Here is a 12,117-nt window from a genome sequence, read left to right as displayed (position 1 = left end):
AAGGCAACGGCGCATTGCTAAAAAGGATTGGCGGGCGTCATGCTGAAACACCATGTGAAACGCCCGCAAAATCCCAGGTAGCCTGGCGCCGGACCCCATAGCGGCAAAAGCCTTGAAGAGCTTGAAGAGAACTAGGAAAGCCGCATTTCGATACTAGGCTCCATACGGAGCAATAATAACCTAGTGGTTCATTTTACTGGCGACAAAGTCCCTGAGGAAGTCGCATCGTACAAACTCCGACGTAAGGTTCGGGCATGCCTGCCACGGCCTCTCCAATGTCTTAACTGTGGCGCACCAGGATCATGTCACGGCGACGTGCATGGAACCCTCTCGCTGTCTCCGCTGCGGTGGTCAGCATAACAGGCAGAAATGTAGCGCAGAAAGGCCCCTCTGTATTAACTGCGGGGAAACATCCTACCAATGAGCCGCGATGCCCTTGTTGACAACAAGAGCGCAAAGTTGCTACACTGCTGGCCTCCTCGCGAGATCCCAAGTCGTGAAGAGGTGCTCTTCGTGCAGTAGTCGGGCAGCAACCCCCTACCTCTCACCAAGGAGAAGGCCTTGTCGAACCCACTCGTAATCAATCATCTCCCGCTCAACAAAGGGTTTCCTTTAATCATGCCACTGTAGACAGTTACACCCGCTCATAAGCCGCGCAAGGTTCCTGCTGCCACTGGCAATAAGGATGCTGTTATAGTGGCACTGTCTGCTGTAGTGCGAGCCCCCGTTGACTTTCTTCCAGCAAACTCTAAACTCTAATGCCCGCCAGTTCTGCGAAGCAGCCCTGGCTGCGAAAGCAGAACTTCAAAATGGCTAATGACTTAAAGATACCTCGGCCGCGCAACCGACCATGGAATTGTCAGTCTTTACGCCGCCGCCATGTTAAATTAGTAAAACTAATACCGCGCCTTAACGTCGATGTTCTGGCTCACCAGGAAACGTACGCATATGCAGAAGCTGAAAATACCTGATAATTGATTATAATGGTCCCATCACCTCTTTCGATATTATTTGTGGCTCCATTCCCTGTTCAGATAAAATTCCTACACGCGGCCGCCCACGTACCGGAATTTATACTCCAAACGATATCCCCCATGCGGCAGCAAGTCTTGATGGGCTCAACACATCGTCTGCAGAATTCACTGCCGTCATTGTACTCATTCGTGACGCAGACACAGCAGTCGCCAGCGTTTATGTCTACTTTAACAAGCCTTGGAATGCTTGCCTTTATGACAGCACTAGTCCCACAAATCGACCAGGCCTTATTATATGTGGGGACTTTAACGCCCACAACGCCCAGTGGGGTTGCAATAAGGACAACAAACAAGGTAAAGAACTCCGCTGCTCGGACCACGGATCTCCAGTTTCTCAACTCAGGCGAGCTAACTCTTGTTCAACGGATAGGCCAACACAGCGCCATCGATCTCATTTTCATAACTGCCGGCTGCAGCTACAAATGGAAGCGCGAGCCTGACTCCCAAGGGTCAGATCATTACCCCGTAGTCCTCACTCCTGCTCAATGCTTTCAATTCCCAAAACGCACTTACAGTGTAGTGCGCTGAGGAGAATTCCGACAACTCTGCTCAAATGAGAGCCCTACCGGAAGAGGCTTCTTCGCGCACATTGCCAGTTGTGTCCGCGAGGCCGCAGTCCAAACCTCTGTTGCTGATATCAAGCTCTTGAACACCCGAGTGGCCCCAATGATAGCTAAGCGTAGAGCTATCAGGACACACAAACCTGGCCATTGGACAATATACAACAGGCTGGCGCTCTATACAGACGACCATTCAGCCACTGATACAGACATTCATGGGTTCAAAGTTGCAAATCCCTAGACAATACCCCGCGCTCAGATCGCCCATGGAAAATTCTGTTGAGGACTATAAAATCCCTCGCCTAACTGTCCGCGGGCCATTTCACTTACCTAAAAATCAGCACTGAAGAGCTTGCTGAAGCTCTCGCTAGAACTTTTGAGCCACTACTCCGGCCTTCCTCAACAACTGTTAAAATAACTCTTCTCCTCTGCCATCAGCAACCTGTGGCTATAACAGAGGCACGCAATGCAGACTTTACCATCCGTGCGCTCAATTTTATCCTCGAATCACAACGCCACTCCAGAAGCGCTCCCGGAGCAGATGACATCACCTCTAAAATGACGAGCGGCCTACTCTATTAGAAGCTTTCAACGAAGTCTGGAGTAGCTCCATTCCCGACGTATGGTGCTGTGCTGTTGTAGTCCGTGTATTAAAAGCTGCAAACCTGCGCGCCCCCTAACATCATATAGGCTAGTATCTTTGACATCGGCTGCAGGCAATAAATTGAATGGCATGGCTCTCCGTCGACTCCAATTTATAGCCAGCATCCATAATGCTCTCCCTCCTGAGCAAAGCGCTTTTTGTAACCGCTGCCCCACAGACTGCTTAATGGACGACGTTTCTACACTAAAAGACGCCAAAGAGAACCGATAAGTTGCCTATTACATCGTCCTCTATGTTCGCAGGGCATATTCGATGCTTTTTCATGAGGCCATACTCCTTTCCCTGAAATGGCTTGGAGTCATCGGACGACTTTACGACTATGTTAAATCACTCCTTATTCAGAGAACCTTTAGAGTCCGCGTCGGCAGCAATTACAGCTCTCCCCACACAGTAAGTGCAGGAGTTCCATAGGGGAGTGTTTTAAGCCCTTTCCTATTTAACTTAGCTTTGGGCCGCCTCCCAAGTTGTCTTCCTGCATCCCGCCTCACCATCGACATGGCAATCTACTCAAACGACATTGCTCTTTATGCCATTGGCTCCGCCATGAAGGGCTTTTTATCTAAAGAGATTGACCTTTTATCTAAAGGTACCTTTTCTAAAGAGAGATCTAAAGAGACATTTTTATCTAAAGAGACTGACTGCAACATCAAGTTATTTAAGAACGATTGGTCTCATCCTGTCCCCAAAAAAGACTACTGCACTTATGGTTCATCCTCGGCCTGTCGCATATACAAACGAACTACCACCCTTTTCTTCCAAGGCACTCTCCTTCCTTGGAAAACAAGCGCGATATATCTGGGACTCAGCATAGATCACGAACTAAAGTGGACCAAAGAGACTGTATCGCGACTGCAAAGAGACTGTTCGTTGAGCAGTGCACAGAAAAAAAAAAAACCTCAGCAAAGACACAATTTTGATACTAAAGAGAGGAAAACATGGCGCCACGTGAAGGTCCGGATGCCGTAAAGGTATACCAAGATACTTTGTTGGGCGAGTTGGTACTTATTCATTATTAATATAAACAGCGTGAACACGAAGGCAAAGGACAAGATAAAAGAAAGCCACAGTACTAGCGCCGTAAAGGTAAGTGGTGCGCCAAAGGTCAAGGGAGGGTAAGTCTGCCACACGGGCATTTGTTGTGCAATTCCGTTGTCGCACTCGCCGCTTGGGTGGGTAGACAACAACCGCTGTTGCTTTGCCATCTTTTTCGGTACCATCGAGTGTTCACAATGTCGACGGCAGACGGACGTCTGCCGTCTAGTGGCTAGTGAGCTAGCCACTAGCTAGTGGCTAGTGGCTAATGAGGCTAGTGAGAAAAACACAAATGGTGGCTAGTTGATTGAACATTTCAAGAAATTTGCGCGCTACGGTATAAACAAACACCCAAGGAAGCAGAAAAACTGACGTTTGTTCATACCGTAGCGAGAAAATTTCTTGAAAGGCTAGTGAAGTTTTCTTTTTAATACTCCAATGACTGCGCAGGTCGTAGACAGGACCAATGGGTAAAATTGTGGGCGCCACATACCTGACAGCGAGGTGGCTAGCGTGGTTGAGTACATATGTGGTGGTTGTGCACAGAGTAAGGAATTATCTCGCTTTTGTCTCAGGAAAGTTTAGATGTGTGGCGTGTGAAGAAGGGAAGTTATGTATTTCGATGAGCCTGTCTTCTGCATTTGCGTACTTGACCCGCTTCTCCTCCTAGTTGTATAATCCTCCAGCCATTGGTGAAGGGCTGCTTGGAGAAGTGTCACAAAGAGATTACATCCGTTGTATTTTATTCCGTAGTGACCAGAGCCCCATCTAGAAGGACATGTAGAGTTGAAGGAGGAGGAGGAGGGGGGAGGGGGGGCGAAAGTTGTAGAGCGAGGTGCTGGCGCGTTATGAGAGGATCCACCCTGGCCAACTTTGGCGATGAAATAAAGGAAGGCGTTTGGGATGTGTGTAAAGGCATCATTTTGACCCAGCTGGTGGAGCACCTATTTGCTTGTGTTTCAGCTCACGTTGGTCCAGGAATACCGTTGCGATGATGGGCATTGTGATGAACGTGGTTTACAGAGACAGTCCTAGCGTCGACGTTATAGGGTGTTGTGCAACACTTCTACGGAAGAGGTCTGGTGTAAGTGTCTGTCTAGGGAAAAAATGTCTCATGTATGCAACAGCTTCTGATAAACTACCTTGCAGGCTGTTTGAAATGCACTGGTCTGAAAAACAGCCATTCCTGAGCCAGTTCATGTACTAAAACACGAATAGATATAAAACAGTTCGTCCAATTAGCACGCAGTCAACGGTTGTTTGGCACGTAGGGTCTAATGCCACGTACGGAGATATACGAGGCGGCTACGTACCACGCGTCCGAGATAGAGCCCGCAATCCTGTGACTCGCAGCTAATCGCCAGACGAGCTGTGGTGGCTCCGTAAGCGTTTATTACTTACACGATAACAAACCTCTTTGCCAAGTAGGTGTCATCGAGAAGCCTTCCAAGCTGTGTGCAGGTGTAAATATAAATTTAGTTCTCCAGAGCAATGTTGATACTTTTTTCCGAAGGCCAGGTATCTAAGTTAAGACATTTAAAGACAGCGGAGTGTATCCCTGCGAAACCATATGTAAGGGCTGTTGAGAGTTGTTTCGCTTAGTCTGCAGTATTTTTCGTTTTTAAATGTTAGTTAATCAGTAAACGTCAATGAACTGCGTTCCTAATTATCGGCTTCAAGAGCAAGGCGTCAATTCAAAAAATGTAGATCCTCCTGAGAAACAGCTAGTTCATTGAAGTACATACACCAAGCTGCCATTTATGTAAAGTAGATCTGTTTTTTTTTTTTTTTTGTCGGCCTCCAGAGCTAAGTCCTGCATTATAAAAGCCTGCATTCGATAGTTCAGAGTTCCACGATGTGTCTCAGACAACAAAATCCGCTTGTTTTTCCCGGACCCGCGCGGACAAGGGGCTCTGAGTGTGTAGTGGGCAAGGGAGATGCAACAGCTTGCAGTCGGTCACGTGATAGTAAATAAAGTTGCGTAAATGGTACCGCAAACATTTTATCCACCTGTTCTTCAAGATGATCTATAACATCTGAATTGAAACTTTTTTTCCTCAGGCCAAAATTGAAAAGCTAGATAATTACCATTTCCTCATTAATTTCAGTCAGCGAAAAAATTACCGCAGTTTAGATATTTTATGAAAATGACGAACTACTACTATGTCACGAGATCATCAGCAGCACTCAGTTGGTTCAACGGGGCGTAGGACCGTTCCACCTTTTTGAAAGCTGAAGCTTGGTCCTAGGGTGCCTCGACGTCAGCGCCGCATCGAGGCACCCAACTTGGTCCCATTTAGCTGGGACACCTGGAGGATATAGCCCATACTTGCTCACGTGTGCAGAGTGTGTTCACTTTAGCTCCGAGCGGCACTACATTTGCCTTTTTTATCATTGATGAATTCATTCTATGTGCATCTTGAACACGTGATCAAGCCAGAGGCCACGTACCGAGAGTGGGCTGTATATACATAAGCCATTGCGAGCTCCACTCTAGATAGCATTGGGGCTCTGAGAGGACGAGAAAATGGACAAACGACACCTCAGACGCAACATTTTTTAATGTAGCTGGTAATAAATAAGTACAGACAATTTAGAGATATGAGCCCCATCCAAAAGGCGCCAGTGTGAACTGTAGAGCCCCATACAGGAAAAAGGAACGATAAGCGGTTCCGGTCGCATTTTTTCTTAACTGCAATAAATAATAAATAAATAAGTAAAAAGGATGCGAAGGCAAAGGTTGCACTCAGCGTCCGCTGTGTGAACTGTTGAATGACACTTTGATGGTGGCATCAATGAAAATAGCGTAGCTGCCGGGACACTGGACCTTGCTGAATATTTGCCGCAAGGAATGGCGCAAATGCGCTTCATTTCTGTCTGAACCACGCTGCATTTCCCAAATGAAAGGACATTTTCCGCTCCGTTAGTGAGAGCCCATGTGAATGCGTACGTACCATGCGCGACTAAAATAAAATAATAAGATAAATAATGCAAATTATTCTGAATACGTTGATGCATTAGTTCTGGACCCAGCACACGCGGATGGCCCGTTTCGTTTGGCACCAATTCCTTGCGGAACGTGAAAGTCGTTGCTGAAAAAATGGCGCTCTCTTTTTGATTCTTCTGATGTAGAGTTGACCGAAGGAGGCATCGACGCGCCGAACAACGGTGCACCGAACGACCGGAAAACCTTTCCTCCTAGCTCAGCGGGCACAATTTAATCTTTCACGAAGACGCCGTATAACTATAAAAGGATGCTGCACTGTATGTGAGTATGGGAAAGTCTACGCGATATTTCCACCCGAACATGAGCAGTCGGGGACAAAAGTCTCTGACCACTTCCAAATTCCGAAGCATAACGTGCCGCATGCGAACGCCACCTGGCGATGCGCTCCTGGTTCATCGGGGAACTTGAGGGGGTGGGGGTGGAAGATATGAGACATTTGCCCCGCAGAACCAAGACGAGAAACAGAGAACACATAGTTGTATCAAATGATATGCATCTATCTTAACTAAAATATATGTCCAGTGTTTTGAGGGCCGCTCAGCAGGAGGCGCTGAGGCGTTTTCGCGTTGTTCTCGACGGATGAACGGTATATGGAAAAAAAGGGGCGGAGACAGCCTTAAGAGATTTGAGAAAAAAGAAATCTGAGAACGATTACGAATTCCCTAATGTGAAATTTGAGCCCAGCTCTTGAGCTTTTTTTACAAAGCGAAAGATAACGCGAGGGGAGGGCGCGGTAGTAGGGGAGCCAGAGAGAGAGAGAGCGTCTGGATGTTCGTTGACGCCAGCATTGGCGAGGCCCATACCCCCATGCTTTGCCCGGCGGGCCGTCGCGGATGTCCTATGAGCGAGCGGCGCGGAGTTCGTGACTCTTCTTTCTCTTCTTAGAAGTTAGGCTCGTGACTCTCGCTCAGTTACATCGGCACCGACGGTGACGCGGATCAACCGGCGAAGAGCTGCGCTCTAAAAGATATTAGAGAGATTTAGTTTACCGCGATCCACTACCGTGAACCGCCACCACGCCTTCCACTGCGCATGCCCAGATCCCCTTGACGCCGATAGATGGCGCCACATACTTGATGTCTGCACATAGACCTTTCGCGTCGGGACCAATCAGCTTGAGCTGATTGGTCAGCCGCCACCGTGACACTCTACCGCGCCCACGCGCGGTAGAGTGTCACGGTGGCGGATCGCGGATAACGGTAAGCTAAATCTCTCTATTGAGATGCAGAATGGTTTCGGTAGAAAACAATCAAGAAGGAAATCTCGCGCGTGAAGTCGGGAAGAAAAGCAGAGTTATAAGAAAGTGAGTGAGATTTCGCTAATGCGCTGAAGTGCAGCTACATTATGCGGTCCACCGCAGCAGTGGCGTCACGCACCTTCATTACATGCATGACATTGCGGGTCGCCCAGTGATAAATGTCGGCACAGACGGGATCTGCTTTGTGCACTGCTGCCTACACCGCAAATGAAAAAGGATGAACAATGCATTATAAAAAAGAAATCAAAGAAGGCACCTTAGTTTGGCTCGGAGCAGCTCATCATCGATGTTGAACACATTTTGCAGATTATGCGAGTGCAAATGAAAACCAAGTAGTACGTCCACCGGGCTGACAACGAGAGGACAACATGGTGACGAAACCGCAGAGTTATAAGTGTATCATGCAGTCTTCAGTACATCATCACAGTGCATTCTTCACTCGTAACCAGCCTGTAGCTGCGCATGGCATTGAAATGTGAGCCTTAGTACCTAGGGAAGCTCTTCAATGGCAAACCGCACAGCTTGCATGTACGAATACGTGTGTCAGAAATCCCCAAAACTGCCTTTTACACTGATGCGAATGTTTCTATACAGCTCCCAATGCGCCTATTTTAAGGACAAGTTTTGTCTACAGATAGCTTCATCGACCAGATAGCTGCGTTTCGGATGCACTCATCAGGTTCACTTAACAGGAGCTCCTTTGTGACGCCCCTGAAACAAATGAAACCTTGAAGCAAGGACTATTTTTTATTGACTGAAGTTTATAATTAGAAGTATAACAGCACCTGTAAATTGTAGCCCTAATGCTGAACTCGACCCAGTTGTCCTCACTAGGGGTATGAAGTCCGTCCTTCTAGGCTATATAGAACATGAATGATTACTGATTGGGATATGGCAGAGCAGTTTAGCCAGTATAGGCTAACAAATGGAATGTTAGATGCAACGATAGTTCACTAAATGTTCGGTCGTTTAGTTAGACCTGTAAGGTTAATATAGTAGTGGATATAAATAATGCAAATGTATTCGAAAACATCCCAAAATATGTTGATTTACCGGACTTTAGTATGTCGGGTGGTCACAAGAGTAGCCTGATGACTTGGAAGAATTGATGCAGTAAGCAATAAATAGCTGTATGCTGCTTAAAAACGGATGTATTGTGTGAAGGTGTGACTTACGCCAATTCCAAACTCATTATCAAACTACTGGCATACTGAAAATATAACCTCGCAAATGAATCAACGCGTCGACCAGTTCACCACGACGCTTGTCTCATGTGGAAAAACAATTTATAGTTTGCAAAACACTGGGCGGCCATCTTCGATGAGTCATGGGCCAAATGAGTCATTTCACATGCTCAGAATTGGCTAGGGAAGCAAAATGAATGCTCAGCTCTGCTTTAAAGTTTTAGGGGATCGGAAGTAGCCGATACTAGCAAGAATGCATGACGGCGCATTTATAATACGGCCCTGTAACAGAGCACACCCTTGATCATGCGTGGTGCGTACATGCCCTAGCTTCTCTTTTTCACGCCCTCCTCTCCCTCGCGAAATGGCTAATGAGATGGTCCATATACTCTCCCTTTCTCAAAACCACCGTGCTCAAAACTATACCCCTTCTTCGTGCGTACGTGTATCCTCCGGAAATGAATATCTCTCTGGCACAAGCAATGTTGCTGTTCACTACCGAACGCTGTGCTCGAGTTAGCGCATTGTCCCCCTCTGCTTCATGAGCGTGTCTCTAGAATGGGTCGGGGGATTAGGTGATTAGTGACTGCTTCGTTTGTCGATCTACGGAATCGTGAATCACTAACTTTTTTACTGCGCATTCATAGTAGTCGGCCTGGTAATTGCTGTTGTATTTACACATCGCTCCCCCCCCCTCCCCCCCCTCCCGAAATAAATACGGTTTGGCACGCGCGTTACCCCTGCGGCGTGCTACCGCATCATGCTTTGCTGTGGCGGCGCCGCGGCGCTGCAGTTTGCCGCATGCGCGCCCTCTGGACAGACACACTTGAAGCCTCCATCCGGCATGTCGACGCAGGAGGCACCCTCGGCGCATGGCGGCTTCTCTTTGGCCTCGCAGGCAGGCAGCGGCTTGTCGCACAGCATGCCGCCCCATCCGGGCTCGCAGGCGCACTCCCAAGGCTTGCCGCACGTGCCGTGGCGGCATCCCGGGTAGGGACAGCACTGGCTGCAGTTCTCGCCCATCCAGCCTACCCGGCAGCGGCACTCGTTGGGTCGTGCGCAGTAGCCATGCTCGGGGTGGCACTTGGGAGAGCACACAGCTGCAACGAATGGGGAAAATCGGGAGCAGAAGCTGGGAATTCGTTTACGAATACGTCTACGAATACTTGACAGTGCATATATGCGATGTCCGTGCACATCAAAAGATCTCCAGGTGGTCGAAATTATTCCGGAGCCCTCCACTACGCAGTCTTTCTCTCTTTCCACTTTCACTCCCACCTTCCTCCCTTTCTTTACGGCATGGCTCAGGCGTCCGCAGAAAACTTGTGACAGATACTGCGCGTTTTCCTTCCTACAAACCAATCTTAATTTATCTTAGGAAACTAAAAGACTTGCAGACGAGAGAGGTCAACAAAACATAGGAAACTACAAGGGAATTATGAATGATACTTCGAGAAGGAAAAGAACTCGGTGAGCAGTTTAATGGGCCACAACTAATATTCATAGTGAGATACAACTTCTGTGTAGTCTGTCCATATCTATGCCACGACACAGAGTCTCTTGGGGCAAGAAACTAGCAGCTTGATTGTTGGGCTAGTTGGTGGCAGTTTATCGTAAGTTCAAGGCGCGCAAACGCACAAGGACACAAGAAAGGTAACGGGCGCTCCGTCCCGTTACCTTTCTTGTGGCCGTGCGTGTTTTCTCACCTTGAACTTACGATAAACTTGCGGCTGTTAAAGCTGTTCTTGCCGCCTAAACAAGAAGCTAATCAGAAGGCGAAACTATGAGCGAAATCATTTTAATAATGCCTCTGACATGTTTAACTGAATGAAAAAATAAATGTCAGTTACATTTACTGCCCTGACTGGCTAACGGAGACAACAGCCTTCGCGTCCTTGATTGCTGTTGGCAACAGCTGACTTGTAAGTTGTGCCCTACTATAATAGAGAATATATTACGTGCTGCATTATGACAGTTCTATATATTGTTGTTATCTAAAATAGCATTTCTATATGCTATCTGGTACATATGTTAAAACTAGCCCTTTATTTGCAATATTCATAAAGACTACAAAAATAAATCATTGGAAGATAAAAAAAAAAACAATTGGAAAAGACAAGAACAAGTACGGAGGTGTCTCTTAATCCGGTACCAAATTCCCTACCAAAAGGCACATATATGTCTAGATCGAAAGTACAGCTCTGCAAGCATTAATGCTATAATCAGCAAATCAAATGACAGTGGAAGAATATAAGAACCGTTTGCGACCTTGTCTATATTGAACCGTTGACGACAGTGACCACAACCGGCATTCTGGCTCAGGCCAGTCCAATTATTCAGTTCAGTTCAGTCGTTCAGTCGTGTCCGACTCTTCGTGACCTTATAGACCATGTCACGTCACGCTTTCCGGCCTCTCACTATCTTCCTAACATCACATAACTTCATCTGCAGCGCCTCGAGGATGCCATCTAACCATCGCGTTCGCTGCCTACCCCTTCTCCGGTGACTCTCAACCTTTCCCAACATGAAATATTTGGCATATATTCGAAATCATTCCGCAAAGCTGATGATCCTCCATGCAGTTTCTACAATGTTCCATAGCTCTGGGTAACAACACAGCTGATCTTTTCGTACATTAAACTCAGCTTTTGTTCGCGCACTGCAACTCCACCGCGATAAAGTGGCGAGAGAAGCGGCATTTCCATTCACAAAATGACGCCTATGCATGACCCTGTCACCGTACCGACGTTCATCAAGCCACCGCGCATGCCCGCTTTCCTGTTTCTTTCTGTTACAGACTACCAAGGCATCCATCGCGTCAGTGTACTCCGTACTCACGAATGTGGCAGAAGATGCCCGTCCAGCCTGGTTCACAGATACACTCGAGTGGCTTGGTGCAGTGTCCGTGCAGACATCCGGGTAGGGGCTTGCACTCGTCGCACTTGGCACCCTGCCAGCCGAACCGGCAGCTGCAGAGGCGCACGCGTAAAGGGGTGACAGACGAAAGTCGTTAGCGCCGCAATGTCAAGGCCAGGCTACGTACGCCACAATATGACTGTAATAAACGCACGAGGCGCAGTTGCATGTCGTAATGAAAACGTTTTCGCGAGATGCTATCGCACAGATAAACTTCTGCTAAAGGGTAAACGTCTGATAAACGTCTGATAAAGGGTATGCAAGTTATGACGCCCGTGGAGAAGCGGAGAAGCATATGCAGCGTCAACACGTCTTAACTAGGTCATCGCAGAATGTCTTTCGAAGGCACTGCAAAGTTGAACAGCAGCTAAAAAAAAGGCTAACATCAAGCAGCGCAGGACGCATACGCAATTTTTTATGCACTGGGCGCTCAATTAGATGTACCAGGGAACCGACGCCTGT

General features: G+C 47.6%; 1 protein-coding gene across 1 annotated transcript in view; it reads right to left on the bottom strand.

The window, feature by feature from the left end:
* Positions 1-7,494: 7,494 nt before the first annotated feature.
* The window catches only part of LOC146176477 (uncharacterized), a 28,723-nt gene continuing 24,100 nt past the window's right edge, over positions 7,495-12,117 (bottom strand). The window contains exons 6-7 of the mRNA XM_084581304.1: positions 11,578-11,708; positions 7,495-9,839 (exon numbers count right to left, since the gene is read on the bottom strand). Of these exons, the coding sequence (XP_084437430.1) occupies positions 9,490-9,839; positions 11,578-11,708 (481 nt within the window). The 3' untranslated portion in view covers positions 7,495-9,489. The remainder of the gene's footprint in view (positions 9,840-11,577; positions 11,709-12,117) is intronic.

This window comes from Amblyomma maculatum, chromosome 10, assembly GCF_055883805.1.
Source record: "Amblyomma maculatum isolate TAMU_Amacu chromosome 10, ASM5588380v1, whole genome shotgun sequence".
Lineage (NCBI taxonomy): Eukaryota > Metazoa > Arthropoda > Arachnida > Ixodida > Ixodidae > Amblyomma > Amblyomma maculatum.
The sequence above is the reverse complement of the archived record's forward strand: the minus strand, read 5'-3'. Positions and strand labels throughout refer to the sequence as shown.